The sequence below is a fragment of the Aulonocara sp. 'chitande type north' Nkhata Bay genome, linkage group LG5 (assembly GCF_057382095.1).
Source record: "Aulonocara sp. 'chitande type north' Nkhata Bay isolate Kocher_YH1m ecotype deep benthic linkage group LG5, A_spYH_male_GT1.1, whole genome shotgun sequence".
NCBI classification, from domain to species: domain Eukaryota; kingdom Metazoa; phylum Chordata; class Actinopteri; order Cichliformes; family Cichlidae; genus Aulonocara; species Aulonocara sp. 'chitande type north' Nkhata Bay.
The window spans coordinates 35,655,181-35,679,342 of record NC_141348.1 but is presented as its reverse complement, the minus strand read 5'-3'; the positions used below and the strand labels follow the sequence as shown (position 1 = coordinate 35,679,342).

The window sequence follows — 24,162 nt, the reverse complement described above, 5'->3', positions numbered from 1 at the left end:
CAAGTCCAGAACACATGTACAGATGCACTAACACAGCTTGGATAAGCCCCAGTGAGATATTCATTGGCTCTTGTATCCACATTAATTCAATTTTTTACTTAACAAAGACAACAAATCAAAGGATTTTCTTAGTTTCATGAGACAAAGTTGAACAACCTGATTTCTTTAGTATTTTTACATTTTAACTATGATTTTTATTACTATTATTGTTATCACACACACACGTAGGAAAATATTTAGTATACACATCCAGAAATGCATACACTATTATATATTGTACATATATTTATTAGTTTCAGGTTGGCCATTCTTGTATTTTGCTCGTTTGTGTTGTTGTGTTTGCACATCTCTGTTGCTTGTGGGGCTCGCACACAAGAATTTCACTCGCATGTGCTGTGCCAGTGTGCCTGCACATGTGATGTGACAATAAAAGTGATTTGATTTGATTTGATTTGATTTCTAGCCAGGCTTTCCTTAAAGTGGGCAGAGTTGAATGACAATAAGGAAACATGAACTACTATCATTTTCACTGGCTCTCACTTTTTTGTTCCTTATTTATGCAGTCCTCTATGAAAGAAGGGATCTTTTGTATCTGCTTGGAGCTTTATGCTAACTCATCTCTTTACAGTGGACCATTATGCAGAAATTTCAATTATATGCAATCCATAGACTCAATGACGCAATCCTGAAACATAATTGTTCCTGCTGAAACAACCCCCTCTGCTGTCTCAAAAAATGCACCGTTAACCCTTAAGTGCAAAAACAGAAGAAACCTTTAACAGTTATATTTCTTAATTCTAATGCCATAGAGTGCTACAGTAGATTATTACTTCCAGTGGCTGGATTATTAAGTGTAAGATTATAGGTCAGCCCCTTTCTTGGCGTTTTTTTTTATGAATGAAAGCTTACGCACGCCCTTTATGATTCAACCCTAATAGGCTAACCTAAATAAATAAATGAAGCAGATGTATGGTCCCAGAAAACGCCCCCCCCCCCCCCCCCCCCCCCATCCGCTCTCTCTTTCTCTCTCCCTCCCTCTCTCTCTGTGTGATGGGAACGTGGCTGCAGCGCATTTACAGTCTCCTCCCCTGTGGATCCTCCAAGTATCTCCTCTCCCCTCAACCACCGACCAGAAGCGTGTCAAACAACTTTTCATTCAGCATTAGGCTGATATATGTATATATCTATATTTCAATTTGCTTCGTTTTTGCGCTATTTGATTCGTCATTCTCAATCATGAACGCACAGAGAGCGGATAGTCAGAAACGACTTGCAGATGAGCAGAACCAAGGTGAGAATTTAATTCTACTTTTACATTGAACTGTTGTTTTAGTTTTTGGGAAACTGTTTAGTTGTCTGCATCTAGTCTGCTTTTGATTTTTTTTTTTCACTAGTGCTTGTAAGTATTTTAAAATGCGCAATTAAGTCCGTTCAACTTAAATATCCAGTTATTAATAAAAAAAATTTGCAACACGATTTAAAGACATTAAACACAATTTCATTGGAATCTTTTGTTAACTGCAGGCTGGTTATATTTCCTAATTGACATGTCAGATAAATATAATGTTCAACTCTATTTAACGTTAATTCTCATAATGCTGTCCATACCATATTAGTCCAATAACCTTGGAGTTGCCGAGTAATACATGAGATTTGGCCACATAATTAACCTTTGAGATGAAGTCATTAGCATCTCTCAGTGCAGAGTGGTAATTATCCCAAACAGTCATCCGCTGATGAGAAAGAGTTTAGTAATATTATTTTGCCACTAAAAGCAATGCTCTCCTGTCCACGAGGGAATCTGCAATCTGTAAAAAATGTATGATTTTTTTCTACCTATGCAGAAATGACAGAAAATGTTCTTTTTCTATAAGTCTGTGGAATTTCAGTTCTTTACTGCTACTGCTATTTAAAATAGAAGCAACAAAGTCTCCTTTAACAAAATGATGCAAATACAAACAAGGATGTGTCATACCTAGTTAACAAGCTTAAAGTTTCCTTTATTTGTTTCGAATGATATGCCACTGACATCATCACACTAATTAGTTTATTCACTGAAAAATCTTGGTTCACACACTCCTTGATGCATCTTAAGAAACATCTGTTGTTTGTTTTAGACATAAAGGATGCCAAAAACCGAGAGAGACAGAGAAGATAATAGAATAATAGAAAATGCATGAGCGAAACAGAAACTGCATTAGGTTAATAGTTTTCCCACCCAGAATGAAAAAAATTCTGCTGTTGTCATCTAATTTACTTTAATCTGATGAAGTTTTGATTCAAACTGATGGTCCCTTGAGGTTCTCTGAGGCAAAATGGAAATGTTTGCTTTTTCAGAAATATTATGGACAAAATCACTCAGGAATCCCCCAAAATGGCAACAATAATAACTGCCAAGCTTTTAGGTTAGATAAAATTAGGTCTCATGTTGTGGGAATTTATGCATTTGTCGAGAAGTTATTCATTAAACAAGATGAAGAAATATTAAGCTTACGTTTGATCCCAATAAGCAGCATCAAAGAGCTCTTAAACAGAAAAAAAACCCTCTTCTGATCACGGCACTGTCTGTTTTATCTTCTTATTTTTCTTTTAATAGCACTGAATACCCCAAGAAACCAGCAGAGGATGTTTTGACTCCTTCATTTGTGCCTCCAGCCTTCCTCTCAACAATGGACCTCTTTTTGCAGGGATCCTCTTTAAACTTATCAAAACTGCTCCACAATATCAGCATTCCTGTCAATGCCTCTGGGAATTATACTAACAACCAGTTCACAGAGGTCAACCTCTTTGAAATCCTGGGTCCGAAACGCTCTCCCTTTTTCTTCCAAGTGACCAGTGTTTACCTTCTCATCTTTCTCATTGGCTTGTCTGGAAATCTGCTCACATGTGCAGTGATTGCAAAGCACAAAAAAATGCGTAATCCTACAAACTTTTACCTTGTGAGCCTGGCTGTATCGGATCTTCTCGTGCTTTTGTTTGGGATGCCCTTGGAGATTTATGACCTGTGGCAGAACTATCCATTCCCCTTTGGTGAGGGTGGCTGCTACTTCAAAACGTTCCTGTTTGAAACTGTGTGCTTTGCCTCCATCCTTAATGTCACAGCTCTGAGTGTGGAGAGGTACATAGCTGTGGTATATCCACTCAAAACACGATACCTGTCGACTAACCAGCACGCTAAACGGGTCATCACCATTGTGTGGGTGGTTTCGATGATCTGTGCCATCCCCAACACCTCACTGCACGGCATCTTCTACCTGCCAGAGAGAATGGAGGAGTCAGCTATTTGCACTGTGCTGAAACCTTTGTGGATCTATAACCTGGTCATGCAAATCACAACTGTCTGCTTCTATTTTATACCCATGATGGTTATTAGCATGCTGTACTTAGTCATGGGCCTTCATTTGGGGAGAGAAAGGCGCCAGTCCAGTTGGAACCTGGGAAAGAATTGTTGCAGCACTCGAAGGAAGATGAGAGTGGAGAATGGCCGAAGGAGACAGGTCATCAAAATGCTCTGTGAGTTTTTTTTCTCTCTCTTCAAAAGGCAAGCATTGCTCTGTCATGCTGCTCTGACTTGAAAGCATATCTCCTCTAATCTGTATTGTCACTGCCAAGGCATGATCCCATAGACAAAACGTGACGAAAACAGAGAGTAAATAATGACACAGGATTATCAGCAGTTTGGATGGATCATTAAGATTCGGAAGGGCTTCCTTTTGAGTCGCATCTCCTAATTCTGCAACTTGACAAGATTACACGTTAGTGTAAGACCCTTTTGCTGTAGCTATTTGTTTTTTTACATTGAGGAATTTCCCATTACATCCATCTAAAGATTCTCACACTACGAATGGCAAAAATAATAACTGGCAAAAAATAGCATTAGGAGTCAATCTGAAAACCTATTTTCTGAACCAACTGGCAATTATTGCAAAGAGTAAATTATCAGAATATCCATTATGAACACAATTAGCAGCATGATAGTGGTAATGTCACAGGAAATGTCTGCATTTAAGCTTTTGTCATAGCTCCTCTCAGGAGTTTAGAGTGGATGTTGGTGATGCTATTCTCATTGTATTTGTACAGCCAGTCATAATTTCACAGCATAGAGATTAGTCGTTACTTTTTTTTTTATTATGTTTTTATTTAAAAACCTGCAACAAACAAACAATATATCATGAATTTCTAACTGATATTGCAGTCACAAATATCTAATATTTCAAGAAAAGGCCTAAAGGTGAATTTTAAACTGCTTCTTTAGCTAACACACTGGTGATTTATTTAATGAAACGCTGGAAACTAAAATTATACCCTGACCTTTTCTGTACTTTTTGAGATCCGTGCTGATATTTGAGAGTTAAATAAAAGCATATAACCAAGTTTATAGCCATCATAACAACAAAAAAACATCTAACTGCCCCCAGCTGCATACAAAATACCAGCAACACTTAAAAATAAAGACATTTCCTTATTCTTATCTTTGCATCTGTAGAGCTGCATATTGCAAGAAGATATTTACCTCATATGTAGCACATTCCGTCTGAGAGTTATTTTTCCCAGAGCTCTAAAAGCCAAATAAATTGTAGTAAAATTGTGGAGTTTTCTTCAAAACTACTAAAAGTTGTGTTTACGTTCAATGTTACTCTCCAAGGTGTGAAATGTAAATTCATGAGGCTTAATGGAAGTGCTGAACGCATGGCTTTTTCTTCTAAAACATAACAGCTTCCTCTGCCTTTGTAGGCTCCGTGCAACACATCTCTCTGTGCAGTTATGTTCTGTGCAACTGCATGAGAGATACAGAAAACAGGTGCAAAAACAAATAAATCCATAGCACTACTAGATGTCTAAAACATCACAGGGGACCTTTAAATTATGTTTTTCTTAAAAGAATCCCAACTGAACATCTTTTAGAAATGTTGTTAAATTCACAAGAGGTTTGGGGGATGCTTTCTGGTTCCACTGCAGGTGGATTCCTTTATCAGGAATGTCATCTGTTCTGGAGAATGGGTGATAAAATTTAAATTAAAAATAATAATATGAAATGTATGGACAAAAAGATTGTGATTGTTTTGATTTGCACAGTTGATCAGACTGCTTCTGTCATCATCCTCCTTATCTTGTTCTTCTAGTCAAATAGTAATTGATAGTAAAATAACATTGGTTTTGTTTTTAACGTGTGTTTCCCATGTAAAGTAGCTGCAACACAATGACTTTCAGGAAAAATGACATGCATATTTTAGTTTTTAAAAAGGTTTAACATTTGCATCTATGAGCAGCTAACTCGATAAAAGCTCTTTAATTGATTTCCACTCACTATCAACAACTAAAAGCGCAGCAAGCTGAAAGCTACTGATTGGTCATCAAGCTGTAGTTTCATACTGAACATCTTCACACATATACCCTGTGTTCTTGACAACAATTCCTGTTGTCAATTCATGCTGTTCAGCCAAACTTTGTTACCAAAGTTTCTCTTATATTACAGTAAAGATAAAGTTTCTAAACACATCAAACACATCAGCCGTGACTTAGTAAAACACACACGTAACAATTATACAAAAAGTCTGTGAAGGTTCTCAGTCCTTCAGGTCATCGTAGTCAAAGGAGCTTGCAAAGAAAAGCGTCTGGACTTCTTTAAGATTATGCAAAAAATTCAGAGAAAAATATGGCCCAAGTATTTCACCCAAGATAAATATATCTTTAATGAAGAGCTGGAACAAGATGATATAGAATATAAATATGATTCTTTGAAAAACTGTAAAATACAGCATTTTGTCCTAACCATGAAGCTTTAGACAAATGATCCACGATCATAAAAAGCCAAACACTGCCTGTGCCTGCTGGATCTCCTGCAGGGAGAGCCCCTGAGAGCATTATGCCTAAATTATTTGGCGAGGAATGTATTTGTGCTCCATCATCAAAAAAAATGCTGAACATTGTTTGTTGCACAGAATGAAGCATTTAAATTTGGCCAAGAACAGTCGTTAAACCCTAAAATTGATAAGACTTATAATACCTGTTTGAATTGTCCATCATTGTTCCTGTCCCGAAGAAACCCCACCCTGCTTCTCTCAATGACTATCGCCCTGTAGCCCTCACCTCAGTAGTGATGAAGTGCTTTGAACGCCTGGTCAGAGACTTCATCATTTCTTCACTACCAGACACACTGGACCCACTACAGTTCGCTTACCGTCCAAATCGTTCCACAGACGATGCCATCTCTCATCTCCTCCACACATCACTCACTCACTTGGACACTAGAAGGGGGAATTATGTTAAAATGCTCTTCATAGACTACAGCTCTGCATTTAACACCATAATTCCCTCCACACTCACCACCAAGCTGGAGCATCTGGGACTCAGCTCATCTATGTGTCAGTGGATCTCCAACTTCCTAACTGGCAGACCACAGGCAGTAAGGATGGGCGGACATGTCTCAGCCTCCACCACTCTCAGCACTGGAGCCCCCCAGGGGTGTGTTCTGAGCCCCCTGCTGTACTCTTTGTACACATATGACTGTGTGGCCACTACCAGCTCCACCACCATCATCAAGTTTGCTGACGACACCGTCGTGGTGGGCCTGATCTCTGATAACAACGAGACGGCCTACCTGAAGGAGATTAGGAATCTGGAGAACTGGTGCCAGAGGAACAACCTCCTTCTAAACGTCAGTAAGACAAAGGAGCTGATAGTGGACTTCAGCACTAAGCAGGAGAGGAACTACCAGACCCCCGTCATCAACGAGTGCCCAGTGGAGAGAGTGGACAGCTTCAAATACCTCGGAGTTCACATCACGCAGGACCTGTCATGGTCCTGTCACATCAACACCGTGGTGAAAAAGGCCCGACAGCGTCTCTACCACCTCAGATGCTTGAGAGACTTCCAACTGCCCTCCAAGGTGCTCAGGAACTTTTACTCGTGCACCATAGAGAGCATCCTGGCGGGAAACATCTTAACCTGGTTCGGGAACAGCACCATGCAGGACAGACGAGCTCTACAGAGGGTTGTGCGGTCAGCTGAGCGCACCATCCGCTCCGAGCTCCCTGACCTGCACTCAATCTACAGCAGGCGGTGCTGGACCAAGGCCAGGAAGATCGTGAAGGACCTCAGCCATCCCAACAACAGACTGTTCTCTCTGTTGAGGTCAGGAAAGCGATTCCGCTCCCTGAAGACCAACACAGAGAGACTGAGGAGGAGCTTCTTCCCGCAGGCGATACGGTCTCTCAATCACACCACCACACAGTACTGACCCACACATATGGTTCTTACACACACACTGGACTTTCTGGACTTTGGTTTTGCACAACACTGGTCACTATATTCTTCATTTCCAGTTAATACTTGTACAGCTGCTGTTATTGTGTATATATTTATTTATATTTAGATTTCTTCATACATTCTTATATAGTTCTATATTGTGTATTTTGTTGTACAGTTATTTTATTTTCAACTTTAATTTATATATTTATCTTTATCTTATTCTTCCCAGTTAAATTTACCCTTCATTCTAATTTGTGTTGTACAGTTATTTCATTTTTAACCTTAATTTATATTTTATTCCTTCCTAGTTAAATTTACCCTTTTTAATTTTTCATATTTATTTCCTATCTTATTCATAGCCTTTTCCTTTTTTGTTCTCTTTAGGTCACGAGCAGTTGTCCAAGCATTTCACTACATATCGTACTGTGTATGACTGTGTACGTGACAAATAAAATTTGAATTTGAATAAAATTTGAATTTGAATTTGGTTTCTAGTCTTATCTGTAAGCTAAGAGAGTCTACAATCTATGTCTTTGATATATTGTGGTTGCTGAAGTGCAGCATTTGCTAAACAAGAACTTCAGTCAAAGGATAATGATATGCTGAATTTCCATTTTTAAGAATCTCTTGACTCATTTGCCTTAAGGGCATCAATAAGCAATCTAACTTAACTCTAAATTACTTCACAATTACCACAAAGGTCATGAATACAGCTGTTTATCCGTCCTTCTTACGACCTCATTCTCATTCCTGGAGCATTAAACGCTGTCATTTTTTCAAAGCTGTTGACACAAGCTGTCTTTTGTCATTTATGGATGTTTAAAACGAACATGGTAAGAAAATATGAGCATATAGGTCCAATGCATAAGCATAGTAAGACTGATGTGGTCAGAAAGGAACATTTTAACATCAAAACATAATATGTTCCTAAACCTTATTTTCACAGTGCGGCCATTTAGCTCACAAACCAGACCAAACAGGAGCCTACAAGCTGACAAATTCATATAATGTCAGCAGCAATGACAGAATAACAGTAATTTAAACCCTTGGGCAAGAACATGCTATTCTTTCAAGTTTTGCTAATGCAATGTGTGCAATGGCATGACACTGACTGAACACACCAGAATACCTAACTCTAGTCCATCCATATACAGCTGTTTTAAATGAAAATGAGAAGAAGAAAATCTCCACAAACCTGTGTACTCCTTATAGAAACGTTTGTCTCAGTTTGTTTAAACAGGTTTTCAAATAAAGTTGAGGAGATAAATCATTTTATGGCTGGATCGCTAACAATTGATAAGAACTCATAAACCGCAGAGTGGATTTTTATAAAGGACCACAAGCCAACAAGTTTAATTTTAACATTCAAATCTGTTCTGCAAAAATAAATGTATTCATCATCTTTCTCTCCAGCAATCGTGGTGGCAGTGTTTGGAGTCTGCTGGGCACCCTTTCACATCGAGCGTCTTCTGTGGAGCTCTATCAGCCAGTGGACCGACTTGATGCACAACATTTATCAATATGTCCACATCCTGTCGGGCGTCTTCTTCTACCTCAGCTCTGCAGTCAACCCTATCATCTACAGCCTGCTCTCCACGCGGTTCAGAGAGTGTTTTCGAGAACTTGTTTGTTCCCAGGGGGAGGACAATAACTCTGTCAGAGACTCCCCTCCTTTTCCTAAAATTTTGCTGGATCCCTCCGTTGCAAGTTCAAGGGGTCAGGCCGAGGGGAAGGACTCTAATGCTTTCATCCCTTTGCTGTCCCCTAATATGACACTGAGTATGGACACTGAAATCCTCACATGTGCTTGTACAGACACAACGTGCAAGACCTCTGTATTCTGACATTTTATTTGAACAAGCTAGAAAGCAGCTGGTGCAGAAATATTGTAAACTGACAGGTTAACATTTTGGATCTTAGGTTTATTTGTTTTCAGAATTTGCTGACATGATGCTGTATGATGAATACTGCCAGAAGAAAATGAGCCTAGCTTAGAACGGAGACTTGAAACAAATGAGGACAAGTAGTCTGTGTCATAATGTAATGAAACTGTCTCATCTGCTTGTCTCTGACCCTTTTATTAACATTGGCTCATCTCAAAAGTAAAAAAAGGTTCTAGTTGATGAGCCATGTAAATCCAAAAGTTGCTTTCATGTTGTATTTTAGTGCAAAGAGAGATCATTTGGAAGAAAATAACAAAATCTACTGCAAAATCATGACACTGGAAATGTATGAATTTTTGGCAGTTAGGCTGATGAGACTATGGAGCATGATGTTATTGGGGACTGGGACTGGACCCCCTGATGTTTAGTGATGGTGGAGGAAAAATATGGTTGACAGGATAGGAGGTTGAATGTGAAAGAAACCCCCCTTTTTTTAAATATCAAGATACCGTTAAAAATACATTGTAAAGGTAAAGGGCATATATTTGTTTTTTAAATCTTTGAGAGCCAAGCTAACCGTCCCCCTATATTTACAGTCTTTAGTTGCTTAGCTTTCCTGTAGCTCCAGTATCATATTTAGCAGTAGTATTATGGATATTCTCATATAATCCTAGCAAAGGATGTGGATAAGCATAATTTCCAGTATGTTTTGCTATTTTCTTAAACTTATCACATGTCACTAAAAAGCTTGGATGTAAAATGATTATTTATCCTTTGTTTGAAGCTTTGAATCATATTTGACAACAGTGCCTGCACATTTTACCTGCTGTCTTATTTTTTAACTGCTGTATGCCTTATGTCAGAAAGTGGAAAATCAGATCGATCTCAGCCAAATGATTACATGTTGTAATTGATATGTTGTACCTGAAAATTAACGTGATGCTAATTTGCAAAAAGAAGTAGTATATGTCTCTGTGTTTCAGTGGGACAAAGAATGTGATAATTTATTGTGAGCTGTTGCTAATGTTTTTGGGGTTTTTTCTCTTGTTGCAAGCTGTTGTTCACTGTGATTGCAAAAATGAAAACTGATTATGGCTATTGTGCAATGGCTAATTCAAAAGCAAAATAAATATTAAGCAGTCTATACATAGCTGTCACATGCTTGAACTATGTAAATACTGGAAACACATTATTAGAGTGCTGTCATTTTGATTACGGAACCATGAAACTGAAGAGTTTATTCATCACCGTGATTGCATTATGAAATGTCTTTTTCCACAAGAGTTTATAGACCTAGTGTGGTTTGAATCAAAATAATAAGCTAGGACAGATTGACTGGTTGAATGTATTGTGTCTTTAGAGTCACTAGTAAGTTGTCCTACTGCCCTTGTGTTGCTGGCCTAAATATGTGGTAGTCTTCACCAATCCCACCACATATTACAGGCTGTATACCCACCTCACTTAGCAATAGAATATGTTATTCTTACCTTTTTGCTTATTATTTAGGTATCCTTGAACCAGTTATCTCTTTTAGGCCCATTGGCCTCGCTGTTGGCTTTCCAGCAGGTGGTTTTCTACACTTTTTTGTTATGAATGATTACTGTTGAAGCAGGGGCACTGCATACACGCGCGCACACACACACACACACACACCTCTAAATATACTGACAGCTGTTATTATGGTTGAGAATTTTCAGCATATTGGCCAATCCTTTGAGCAATGGTTGAGAATTGATGCATGGTATAATACGTGTTTTGTTTTTTTGTTTTTTGTTTTAATTTTCCACTACACCGCACGAGTCAAATTATATTTTATGCTTTCCACTATTGATCAGAATAAGCTTTGACAACATTGAATTGAATAGCAGAATGGCAGTTCTGCAAGCCACAGCAGGATGAAATGGATACAGTAGGGAGATTTGCATTCACATTCGCTCACTTTCACTCATTGGACTGGATGCTTGAACACTAAACAACATTTTCAATACAGATTTCATTTCCATAAAATTCTCAGACATGCTGTCTAATACAAAACAAAATATCGGCCTTTGCATTATACGTTACTTTTGTTCTCTTGAATGTGTTATCTTCTCGCAGCATTCAGAGTGGAGTATTCATATTCATATTGGTGTTAGAGGTCGGTATGAATGAGTCCATTTTCAGGGATTATACAGAAAAGAGTCACACAGGCACCCAGAAGTGTTCCTGTCCTTAATCGCCTCTTATTGTGGAGCAAAAACAATTTGTACCTTAGTGACATGTCGGTGCTTGTTTGTTGCTTTTAACCCAGCAGTTTCAAATCTGTGGCAATATACCTATTTAATAGGTGACATTCCAGTTTGCCATTTAAATGTTCTACTTCTACCTGCCATGAGTAAAGTAACACAAACACATTGTTTTCCAGAGAAAGATGAATATGTATGAGTGACATATTTCATCCAACTTCAATCACAGTTTAAGAGTTGAATATAGAATGAATGTAACTCTTCATGTAAATGGCCACAATAAGAGTTGTTCTCCAGTTCTGTCTGATGAAAACTCAAGAAAAGAAAGACACTACGATGTGAAATTCAAATGAAGCACAGGAAAAAAACACAAGCACTCCCACCACAGTGCGAATTGTTTAGTTCTCAAGTGTAATGAAGGGCCAGCGTGAGAAGGATATTCATATGCATTGTTCAGAAGTGAATTTAATACATTTTCTCTGAAGGACATTATACAGCTGGATGAACATGTCATGCTTATCTGTGCTCTCTGTATATCAAAAGCAATATCATGTCTTTGACCTCTAGAATAATCGCAACATCTCACTTCAGTCTTTTGATATTTTATAATGTCTATTTACATCCCCTTACACATCCCAAGGACACAACGTTTGTCTTTAGGCCACAACACGGTTGCAATTCAGCTGGAGAAGGATGGCCTACGGGGTATTCTGACCACGTTATATGTGTTCAGCCCTGGTGCATCAAAACCTGGAGATAAACCCTGCTTATTAAACACGTAGAAGTTAAATAATTGGCCATCTTGAGCTTCCAGGGACACTGAAGCGGTGCCGACTCGCAAAACACAGGGGTACTCTTTTTCAAACACCACTTTAAACACACGATCAACCAGGTAGTTAAGTTTTATTGTCCTGTACTTCTCTGGTATGAGCTCTTCAATCTGAGGACCAAACTGCTGCATGATAAGGACTCCGTCTGGCCCTACTTTGATCTCATAGAAAGTGATGTTGCTGTAAGTGAAAAATCCAATGTAATGATCAGGGTTTGGAGGAGCAACAAGGACCTTTTTGGCCTCCCTGAAGGCTCTCTCTATGGCTGGGACAATGTGGTTGTAGGCCTTTGTGACCACATCCTGTTTCTGAGATCGGCTGCCTGCCATTAGCACCACTAGGCCAAGCTTCAGTCTGGGAACCAGAGAAAAAGTGGCAGAGTAGCCATCCAAATCCCCATCTTTACGCAACAGTTCATAGCCCATCAGCTCATTCACCTCCCATGGCGTTCCAGTACGGTTAGCAAAATAATCCTTATCGCACCTAAAGAGTGGGGTCAGCATAATCTTCAAAGAGTCTGGCTCCAGCAGCTTGCGATGATACGCACCCAGCAGCATCATGGCAAGCTTGGCCAAATCTGCAGCTGTTGAGAACATCTGACCAGAAGGCCGATACCAGCCGAGGTCATAGAGTGGGGCTGGTTTTCCATTTGAGTACACTCCAACAGCCAATTGGCTCTGCATCCCTGGGGTGAGGTCAAAGCTGGTGTCTTCCATCCCCAGCCGGTCCAGGATGTTCTCTGTGATCCATCGCTGGTAGTCAACTCCGGCCACTCGCTCTGCCATCACATGAGCGAGTAGTGAGAAGGCAAGGTTACTGTAGTGACATCTGCAAGAACAAATATAAAAAGCATTGGGAGAATGAAGAAGAATACATGATAATTCACGTTTAAATATCACCATACTTGAAATATTCCATGTAATTTAAGTGAGCGCGCTCTTTGGACAGAAAATGCAGGAAGCCTAGCACATAAAAATCCCATTCACTAGCAGAGAACGCAATATAGACTGCTCCCTTGGGGGTGCAGTACAACATCACAGAGACTTTGCAGTATGGAGCTAGCAGGTTAAAGACCGATTTACTCAAATATTAACTCTTGTTTGTTTCATCGGGACAAATATTAAAGAATAAAAATGACACGTTGCTTCCAAATCATATTTGATGGACTATTTCTTAGTTGAGCTCAGGTCCCTGCAGGTTTAATACAAACACAATGTGGTGCTGGAGATATTAAAATATCACTTGAAAACACTTGTTTACTCAAAGGTCAAATATTTTACTAATCAGTGTAATATGTAGAGACAGGTACAGTATGTGGAAAGACCTGAGCTAATTAAACTTGACATTTAATTATACATCCTCCCCAGGTAAAATCTAAGTAGCATCAAGAGGGATTATTGTAATTACAGTTTTTGTCATTACGAAGCAGAATGTAGTTCTAATGTAAGAAATAAGTAACAGAATAATATTTGTACACTGCAGGAACACTTATTTGCTTGGTTAGAATTTCCCCATGAATACACTGATGTCACCACAATGAAAGAAATCATACTTGGTGCCTGGATCCGCGACGAGGACATCATCTTGTAGAAGATTGATTGCAGATTGAGTTTTTCCTTTCCAAAGCAAATTTGTAGCTCGGAGCCTCCTGGGCAGGCCTGGATTAAACAACAGCAAAACAGTGTTAAATTTAAAAAAATAAATAAAATGAAAAGTAAAATTTGTAAATAAAAAAACAAAAACAAAGGGTGAATTGCATTAGTATACTTTAGCCTTCTCAAACACATATCATCACTTTATATTTCACTCTAATAGTTATTTCATTTACCTTATAACAGCACTTTCTTTGTACGTGATATATTTGACCAGTTGTCTATAAAGGTTTATGATGTTCAGCCACTCTGACTTGTTGACAAATTGTGAGACATGGTTGGATATTTAAAGACCTATTATCCTTCCTTGCAATAGATGAGCGTCTCATATTTTAATTCTTTACACAGACAGAAGTGTTACTTATTGAAAACTTCTTCAGATAAACCGTTTCCTGCTTAGGCATGTTCATTGCAACTCTTATCTGAAGTCTTATCTGAATAAATGTTACAAGTCTAAACAGCACCTGAGGGTTGGATATTTTTTTTTACTGCAAGTAGTGCAAGCGCCTTTAAATGTCTGCTTTACTTATGCATATCAATGAAAGTGAAAAGATCATAGATGTTTAAGATTAAATTAGAAGAACAGTAGGAAGGGATTTTAAATGGCTTTAAATGACAAAATGGTAAATGGTCTGTATTTGTATAGCGCCTTACTAGTCCCTAAGGACCCCAAAGTGCTTTACACATCCACCCATTCACACACACATTCACACACTGGTGATAGCAAGCTACATTGTAACCACAGCCACCCTGGGGCGCACTGACAGAGGCGAGGCTGCCGGACACTGGCGCCACCGGGCCCTCTGACCACCACCAGTAGGCAACGGGTGAAGTGTCTTGCCCAAGGACACAACGATCAAGACTGTCGGAGCCGAGTCTCAAACCGGCAGCCTCCCTATTACAAGGCGAACTCCCAACTCTTGAGCTACGATCGCCTCCGCCATAAAAAGGGAGGTCAAACCAGCTACATTGTTTTTGTCCTTCATTCATTAATTGTTTGTCAGAATATGTCAGAAAATTGGCAACTTTCTAAAGACACCTTCATATTACTGAGGGGTCTGAACCACTCTTCAAAATCCAGACGGACTGAATTTATTGTGCTGTGGAAAAGCACCAAATTCTTCATTGTGACACAGTAATAGTAGGTTTACTGCCACTTGGCTCATCAGTTCATGAATCATTTGCTTCAGCTCAAAATCGATCCATAAAGCATCATTAGTCTCCAGAAATATTATTGCCAAATAAATAAATGGATATTGTCGCAGGAATCAAGCATGTAGCAAGAGCTTTCCTAGAAACCTCTTTCGTCTCTTTGTTCCCTTCTATTGTTCCAGCTTGATTATAAATTCAACCTTGAAGTGGCTAATTTTCTTTGCTTTAGCTTTTGATGTTAACTGCAAGCTAATGGCTCTTGGGATTCTTTCTTCCTCTGAAAGGAAATTATCTCAAGAGGTTTTCCATCAAAAACTTGTTTCTTGAGGCACATACTCTCAAAGTTGGTCTCATTTTGTTTTTCTGATATTTTTGATAGGCTGTTGAACAGTGCATTTAGAATGGTTCCCGAGAAGCTTCACTTTCACTGTGCAATTTTGTCTGCCACCAAATCTCCTGGGATAATAAAAGGTCAACTGCACGAACAACACTGGAATAACTGGAAACTGGAAGAGGCGGAAGAGAGATAGAAAAAGAATAGCAGACCTTTGATAAACATTCTCTCAAAGGAGAGGGCGAGACAATATTTCTGCAAGTTGGACCACTGGCAAAATCAGCCTCCTTATTAGGCCGGTATGGAAAACCATACAGTCATGTATATGCTAATCAGGCATAACATTATGACCACTGACAGGCGAAGTGAATAACACTAATTATCTCTTCATCACCTGTTAGTGGGTGGAAGATATTAGGGAGTAAGTGAATATTTTGTCCTAAGAGTTGATGTGTTAGAAGCAGCAAAAATATGTAACTGAAAGGATTGCGAGTGAAATTGTGATGGCTGGTTCCGGGCACCTATAAAACCATCAAAATTGATCCAAGGAAGGAACAGTGGTGAACCAGCGACAGGTTCATGAGGGGCCAAGGTCCATTAACACACATCGGGAACAAAAACTGTCACCTGTTGCCTGATCCAACAGACGAGCTACTTTAGCTTAAATTGCTGAAAAGTTCATGCTAGTTCTAATAGAAAGGTGTGGTATCTAGCTGTGGCTGCTTTGACTAGGATAACGTGCCCCTGCCATGAAGCAAAAATGGTTTAGGAAAGGTTTGAGAAGCACAACAATGAGTTTGAGGTGTTGACTTGGTCTCCAAATTCCCCAGGTGTCAGTCCAATGGAGCATCTGTACGATGTGCTGGACAAACAAGTCCAGCCCACGGAGGCCCCACTCAGAGCTTGCAGCACCCTCAATGATCTGTTGCTAACATTTTCGTGCCAAATACCACATCACATTTTCAGGGGTCTAGAAGAGTCCATGCCGTGGCAGGTCAGGGCTGTTTTGGTGTCACAATAGTAGCTGGTTGAAATTATTTAAAGTTCAATCAGATATTTAACACATGAATTATAGATACAGATAAATTTGTGATTTATAAACTTCTGTTTATTGGCTGACAAAAAGCTTTTTCATGCAAACCCAAAAGTCAACTGCCGCTTTGCTGAAGCATTTTGTTTTCTTTTAACAAGAAAAGGCTAAAATTCAGTGTTATTTTAAGGTCATAGGGATATAGTATAAATATGTACCCGAGAGCTGGCTAGCCATCCTCCGTAGAGTGACTGAAGATGAGCGGATCTGAACTTCTCCACTGTCGAGAAATATCAGGCCATCTGTCACATATTTCAACTCGGAGTCTCGCATCTTCCCCAGAGGGTTTTTGATGGTGAAGTTCTCCACATATTTCTCCAGAGGGTCATCAAGAGAGCCAATCTTCCCGTCCTCCCACAGCTTGTACAGCATCAGCGTTGGAAAAAGTTTTGATAAACTTGCAATTCTAAAAGAGAGATAACAAAGCAATATGATAGCTAAGGTTGAAAAGGTTTTTTTAATCACACACTGAGGCATATTGTTTGTATTCCTCCTTGGTTTCCTTTTCCCTTCCCTGGCTTATATTCAGGTTTTCTTGTTTTTTTTTTAAGATAGCGACACTAAACATTCCCCCAGGATGAACATGCAATAACTGCTATATTCTGCATTTGCTGCAGTATCACCCATCCATCCATTTTCTTCTGCTTATCCAATTCAGGGCTGTGGGGGAGCTGGTGCCAATCCCAGTTATCAAATTCAGTTTATTACTGAGTGAAATTTATATGGATTGTTACTATTAAAGCAGCTATTCAGGTGTGGATTTAGCTTATTATTCTTTGTTCTTTTTTGCTGAAACTGCCTGTGTAGAAGGCTTTTCTAAGCTTTGAGGCGAATAACTAAAGCAAATACTAACGAGAGTGCAGGATGCATTTTATTGACAGGGTAGGGTAAACAGGGTAACCTAGAGGGTTATCTAGGCAACCGGAGACTGGAATTTTTGCAAGCAGCCAACCATCAACCACAAAGTGATGTGCCATGAGCAAATCACTCCTTGTGTGGATAAGGAGTGACTAAACTTTTTTTTCCAAAATGTTGAGCTATCCTTTCAAAAACCGACTGATCAGTCCAAGCTGTGTGCACAGAAGTTTGAATTTTGAATTCATTTACACTGATATGTGGGTTTGGGATTTTATTTAATAAATTCCTGAAATGAATTTGCAATTTAAAGTATATTCTGACTGAGATGTTTTAATGACTTTGGTCATACTGATAATAATATAATAAAATAGTTGGTTTAAATAGTTAATAGTTTAAGAAAATCTAACTGTTAATTAAACAAACTATACTTCAAAGTACACTAATACAAATTTATCCAGTCAGTGAAGTGGTGTTAAAGCCAAAACAGCCTGTTGAAAAAATTTAAATTCTCCATATTTGGGGCTTATTTCCTTGAACCTCATACCTAAAAACAAAACAACAAACAAAAAAAATAAAAAATAAAGTGCCAAAATACATAAAGTGCAAAACATAATTGGAGAAAACAGGGGCTCAAAGAAAAAGGAAATCTGTCCCTTCAGGCAGATGCTGCCAAAGGTACAAAATCTTCTTCAGCACCATGATCATAGCCAAATAATGGTGATGGACACAGTGTGCAAGAGCAGCAGAGGGAGAAAGCAAGATGACAGCGAGTTATGAAGGAGAGAAAAGTGATAAAGCACCCATTTATCTACTGGAAATCTACACTATTTATTATAGATTTTTTATTATTAATGTATAAGGAAGATTTAATGTTGTAATTGAGGTTGACCTCTTATGTAGAGTCCTTGGAACCTTTTTGAAATTCTTGGCATTCTTTTTAAGGATTCATTCAAGGAATTTGCAGCATTCTTTCAGACTTACCCTTTGTTATCTCTCTGGAGTACACAGAGAGATAACAAAGGGTAAGGTAAGGTAATTATTTTAGGAGTAGAGTATAACATTTTCTAATGCTGTATTCTGAAATTATTTATTATGTGTCCTCTGTTGTAATCTCCTTTGATTCATGAAGTAGTCCAGTAATTCCACTGGTAGTAGGATATTCAGTGCAGTATTATGTTGGTGAGACAACAACATTTTCAGTGGCATTATTTTAGTTATTTTTTCTCATATCCATCCCCAACTATCACTGTTTGTTTAGACCAAACTCGTCCTCAAATCTGAACAACTGAAAAAAGGTCAATTTTTTTAACCATCTTTTATTTTTCTTTCCAGTTTTTCTTCTTTGATTTTAGTTTGCCCTTGTGCTTTATCACGTATCTTTTTTTCTTGGGTTTCTTCAGTAAACCAGTGCATCTGTCACGGGCTGGGTCTGTGACCCAGCATTTTGAGTTCAGTTTTTATTTTTGACGTATGTTATTGAAGATATGTTAAATTCTGGTTGTTGCTATAATTAATTAGGATCTGATTTTCCTTGTACTTTGCTATTCATTGTTTATGTTAAGTTAATTTAGATATTACCTCCTAAATTGCTCTGTTTTAGTTCTTTGCTTTTTAGAGCCATTTGTGTGTTCGCCCCCTGTGGTTAGGCCTTTCTTGTTGGTTCATATCTTAAGCTGTCATATTTCATGTCTGTGTGGTTCATATTGTCAACCATGTTTCTTGTCTGCGTCCCGTCCCGTCATGTTTCCTGTTTATTTTTAAAGTCTCGTTTCCATGTTCTATGTGCTTAGTTTACACTTTCCCTATCGTGTCATTATGATTTATTGTGCCGGCTGTTTCCTCATGTGTTTCCACTTCCCATGATCACCCCTTGTGTGTACTTAGTCTGTGTGTTTCCCTTCAGTCTTTGTCGGATCGTGCTATTTTTCCCATGTCAAGTCACAGTTCAAAGATCATAGTTAATGTCATAGTTCACAGTCATAGTAGTCACCGTCATCATAGCTTCCTTGTTAGTTCATAGCCTTAGTCTTAGCACCATAGTTGATTCATAGTTTTCTTTGTGAAGTCAGAGTTTCTCAGTCTTTTTGGGCTCTAGTTTGTTTTCACTTTCTTTTATGTTCCACGTATATTAGCCTGAAATAAAGGCTCGCCTTTTGTTGGAACAGTCTGTCTCCTTGCCTGTGTCTGCTCCTGGGTCCTCCTCACACACTCCACGGCGGTGCAATCTATATACGTCTTTTTCTCAGTAACTTTTGCATTGCTATATATGATCACACTCCTACCTCCATTCTACACTGTCCGTGCTACGCATTCACTGAGGTAGTTCACAGTGTGAGCCCCATTTTTTCTTGGTGTCACCCATAAAAACAAACAAACAACCAAATATTTTTTTTATTAAAAAATAATTTTTATTTAATTTAATTTAATATGATTAACTTATCAAACTTCTTTAGAAAACGCATGAAGTTGTGTGCAAAAGACCAACTGAGATTTATTACATGCAGGTCGGAGTTACGCATTTTTCTTCACACTATCTAAGCTGTCACAGAAACTCTGATTTCCACTGGTGACTGCTGTGCCAAATCTAAAGCACTGCCTGTCGAGCTACAGATTGCACTGTCTGTGGTGTCATTTTAGGAAGACGGCGTCTTCAGCTTTGATTAGTCGCACTGTGGCTTATTTTGTACCACCTGATTACCGTTGCATCTGTGTTTTCACTCATTTCTACTTGATCACTGATCTTTTTGTACACTCTCAACTTTAAGACATCTTGCAATTAGAGTTTTTTCACATCTTTTGGTATTTCGTTTCAATGTGGGTTAATTTTTTGAAACTGTGGATAGAAGAAGTCCATCAGCACAAAACTGAAGAGCAATTTGGCTCAGTGGAAAGCATGGGTGTACACTGATTTTAAATACATTTCTGGTAATTCATTAGAAAATAAACTGTACTTGTGTATTCGACTAGCTCTTAGTATTTTTCTAACTGAGTGATAACTAAAAATTGGGCTTTGTTATGTAAATAAAGAGAAAACTTCTTAAGTGTGAGACAATAACCTTTTATCATGTAATGATTTTTCTAGCATTGGGTTTTTAAGAGAAAGACTGCTTTACAAACTTGAACACTGGGGTTTCAGATTACAGCATGTATTGGGCAAAGAGGGTCTGATGAAAGACCTTTGACATTTCTATAGTTAAAACGAAGGACGCCAGCTTAGCAACTTAAAGTCCGATTTGGAGGCTTTCATTGATTGACTCATCTGTCTTTCTCAAATCCTCCAGCTTTATACCTCTTTAAAGCAATAAGTGAGGTAACATTTCTAAGGTCTTTTTCATGGTTCGACTATTTCTTTTTGAGGTAAGTGTTAGAGTCCAATTTTAGATACACTGGCATTCTGGAAAATGGTCAATTACTTTAGTTAAACCTGACAAATTGTGACCACCTTTGGATGAAATCCCAAGAGGATAAATTGTGATAGCTTTGGAAGTAGATCTTCGCATCATCCTTAGCTGTTAATGCCAATTTTGAAGGTTCTCCCCTTGTGGGTTCTCTCAGGGTACTCCAGCTTCATAGTCCAAAGATTATTGCTTATCAAATTAATTGGTTACTCTGTGAGTTAGCGCTGTGATAAACTGACAGCCTGTCCAGGATTCACCCTGTGTCTCCACCTATGACAGTTGGGGATATGCCCCATCTTCCCCTCATAAGTGGTTAAGAAAATGGGTGGATTGAAGTTAGCTAATCATCTCATCTGATTAGCTGCTTTTACTACTAAGTACAGCTGAATTAAGCATTCTAAAAGTGCTGTAAAACTTTAACTTCTCACCCTCAGCACTGGCATAGATATTAAACAGGTCTGATGAAAAACGTTCAAGTAAAATAAATAATAATAATAATAATAATACATTTTATTTAAATAGCGCCTTTCAAAGCACCCAAGGACACTGTACAACAGATAAAAACTGGAAATATACACAATGATAAAAATAGAAGATAAAAGTTAAAACATACAGAAATTTAAGAATAGGCAATTTTAAACAGATGAGTTTTGAGGGTGGACTTAAAAAGAGAGAATGAACTAATATTTCTGAGGTCCGGGGGTAGGGAATTCCAAAGTCGAGGGGCAGAGCAGCTAAAGGCCCTCCCTCCCATTGTGATCAGACGAGCAGAGGGAACAGAGAGAGAAAGAGAAGATGAAGATCTGAGGCAGCGGGATGGGAGCTTCATCTGTAATAAGTCAGAGAGGTACGGTGGAGAGAGAGAATGAATAGCCTTGAATGTATACAGAATTATTTTAAAATGGATGCGAAATTTGACCGGGAGCCAGTGAAGTTGCTTCAGGATTGGGGAGATGTGGTGGGTAGAAGAAGTCCTAGTAATAATACGGGCAGCAGAGTTCTGGACACGTTGGAGCTTGTTGATAGATTTTTGTGTAAGGCCAAATAATAATGAGTTGCAGTAGTCAATTCTAGAGATAACAAGATTATGGATGAGAATGGCGGTGGCGTGAGGTGTGAGGAAGGGGCGGAGGCGATTAATGTTACGGAGTTGGAAATATGCTGCACGTGTAATATTATTGATATGTGAGTTAAAAGATAATGTGCTATCGAGAATGACACCCAAGCTTTTCACAGAGGGAGAGATAGGGACCAGCGAGTTATTGATGGTGAGAGAGAAATTGTTAATTCTGGATAGCAGTCGTTTAGTGCCAACCAGAAGAAGTTCCGATTTATTGCTGTTGAGTTTAAGAAAGTTGGAGGAGAACCAAGAATTAAGTTCAGCTAGACAGAGGATGAGGGAGGGTGGAGGAAGAGTAGAGTCAGGTTTGGTAGAGAGATAGAGCTGGGTGTCATCGGCGTAGCAGTGGAACTGAATATTATATTTACGAAAAATATGTCCGAGTGGAAGAAGGTAGATGATGAAAAGAAGGGGCCCGAGGACAGATCCCTGGGGCACCCCAGTGGATAAAGGAGAAAGCTGAGAAGTGAAGGATTTTAATTGAATGAACTGAGTGCGGTCAGATAGGTATGATTTAAACCAGGCTAGTGGAGTGTGAGAGAGACCAATAGAAGCTAATCTGCTAAGGAGAATGGGATGAGAGATGGTGTCAAAAGCTGCACTCAGATCAAGAAGGATAAGGATGGAGAGGAGACCAGAATCAGCTGCTATAAGAAGGTCGTTTGTTATTTTTATAAGAGCAGTTTCAGTGCTATGTAGAGGACGAAAGCCAGACTGGAACTGTTCGTAAAGGTTATTATCAGTTAGGTGAAGATGGACTTGTGAAGCAACTATTTTTTCAAGGATTTTTGAGAGAAATGGTAGATTGGAGATAGGACGAAAATTATTAAAGTTGTTGGGATCTAGACCAGTTTTTTTCAGAATTGGGGTAATAGCAGCAACTTTGAAGGAAGCAGGAACAGTTCCAGTGGTGAGTGAAGAGTGAATAATAGCAGATATGAGGGGAAGGAGAGGGAGTAAGCAGGCTTTGACGAGGACAGTGGGGATAGGATCGAGCTGGCAGGTAGAAGGCTTTGATTTATGGATGAGATCAGCAATATCAGCTAAGGATGGAAGTTGAAAAACAGAGAGGAAGTGAGAAGGGGGAGAAGTTAGGACAGAGAAGCTACATTGAGCATTAGGGTCCAGGTCTAAGTGTATTTTATGAATTTTATCAATAAAGAATAGCATTAGAGCATCACAGAAGTTAGATGAATAGAGATGAGCAGGGAGAGAATCAGGTGGCCTGTTAAAAGAGTTGAATAGTGAGAAAAGGGTCTTGGTAGAGTTCTCACTTGAGCAGACAATAGCAGAGTAATAAGCAGATGTGGTTTGACTAATACATTCCTGGTAAAACAGAACGTGGTTATTAAACATATCCTTATGAATAGTAAGGCCAGTTTTCTTATAGAGACGTTCAAGCTGTCGGCCTTTAGCTTTCAGTAGCCGGAGTTCAGGGGTGTACCAGGGTGCAGAGCGAGAAAAAAGTACAGTTCTGGTTTTTTGTGGAGCCAGGGAATTTAGAATACTACTAAGGCTATGATTATAAAAAAGTACCAGGTCCTCTTGAATAGCTAAGTTGTTAGAAGACAAGCAGCTAGAAAAAGCAGAGGAAAGGATATCAAGATTTATATTCTTGATATTCCGGAAAGAGATAATACGGGGATTGTTAATTACAGAGAGGGTCATGTGAACATTAAAGGAGAGAAGTAGATGGTCCGAAATTAGCAGTTCGTCAGCTGTACAGATGGAGGGGGTAAGTCCAGAACAGCAGACTAGGTCCAAAGTGTGGCCCTTAATGTGGGTAGGGAAGTTTATGTACTGTTTAAGGCTGAAGCTATCAAGGCAGGATAGAAGGTCCTTGGTAAGAGGATGGTCGCAGTTATCCACGTGAACGTTAAAGTCACCCAGCAATATTATATTAGGGGAGACAGTAGCTAGATTGGTCAGCAGATCGGCAAAGTCACTGATAAAAACAGAATTAAATTAAATAAATAAATAAGTACAATTAATGCCCCAGAACACAAAGTAATGGTCTAGAAACAGAAATGAATGAATTGCATGTGTAGTGCATGATCCCTTGAGTATTTCACAAACTGCTTGTGTTTGCATGGATAACAAGAGGAGATGTTTCCACTGAAATAGAAAATTATTTGATTAAAAACACAAAAGAAACAAAGAAAATCATGAAAATCTGATCTGCTGCATTTTTTGACTTTGAACATTGTTAGAAGTTATAAATTTTGATCTCATTTCACTTAACCTCTTGAGCTAGTGTGGACTGTCATGACACTGATACTATCCAGATGTGTGCTGGCTGAATTGTTTGGTAACATGATCTAGCCCTCCACCTGTTACCCAGGTAGCAGCAGTGGGTGCATCAAGGGTCA

The 24,162-nt window shown here is 38.9% G+C and overlaps 2 protein-coding genes across 6 annotated transcripts in view; one reads left to right on the top strand and one right to left on the bottom strand.

Annotated features, from left to right (window-relative positions):
• Positions 1 to 2,607: 2,607 nt before the first annotated feature.
• Positions 2,608 to 10,143, top strand: nmur3 (neuromedin U receptor 3). Its single transcript, XM_086293216.1, has 2 exons — positions 2,608 to 3,513; positions 8,665 to 10,143. Exons 1-2 carry the CDS (start codon positions 2,670 to 2,672, stop codon positions 9,093 to 9,095), a joined length of 1,275 nt encoding a protein of 424 aa, XP_086149342.1. The 5' UTR covers positions 2,608 to 2,669; the 3' UTR covers positions 9,096 to 10,143.
• Positions 9,314 to 24,162, bottom strand: part of lactbl1b (lactamase, beta-like 1b) — a 32,132-nt gene continuing 17,283 nt past the window's right edge. For all 5 annotated transcript variants that reach the window (XM_086293213.1, XM_086293211.1, XM_086293212.1 and 2 more), the window contains 3 exons: positions 16,576 to 16,823; positions 13,742 to 13,847; positions 9,314 to 13,017 (listed from right to left, as the gene is read on the bottom strand). In XM_086293213.1, coding sequence (XP_086149339.1) covers positions 12,039 to 13,017; positions 13,742 to 13,847; positions 16,576 to 16,823 — 1,333 coding nt within the window. In that variant the 3' untranslated portion in view covers positions 9,314 to 12,038. The remainder of the gene's footprint in view (positions 13,018 to 13,741; positions 13,848 to 16,575; positions 16,824 to 24,162) is intronic.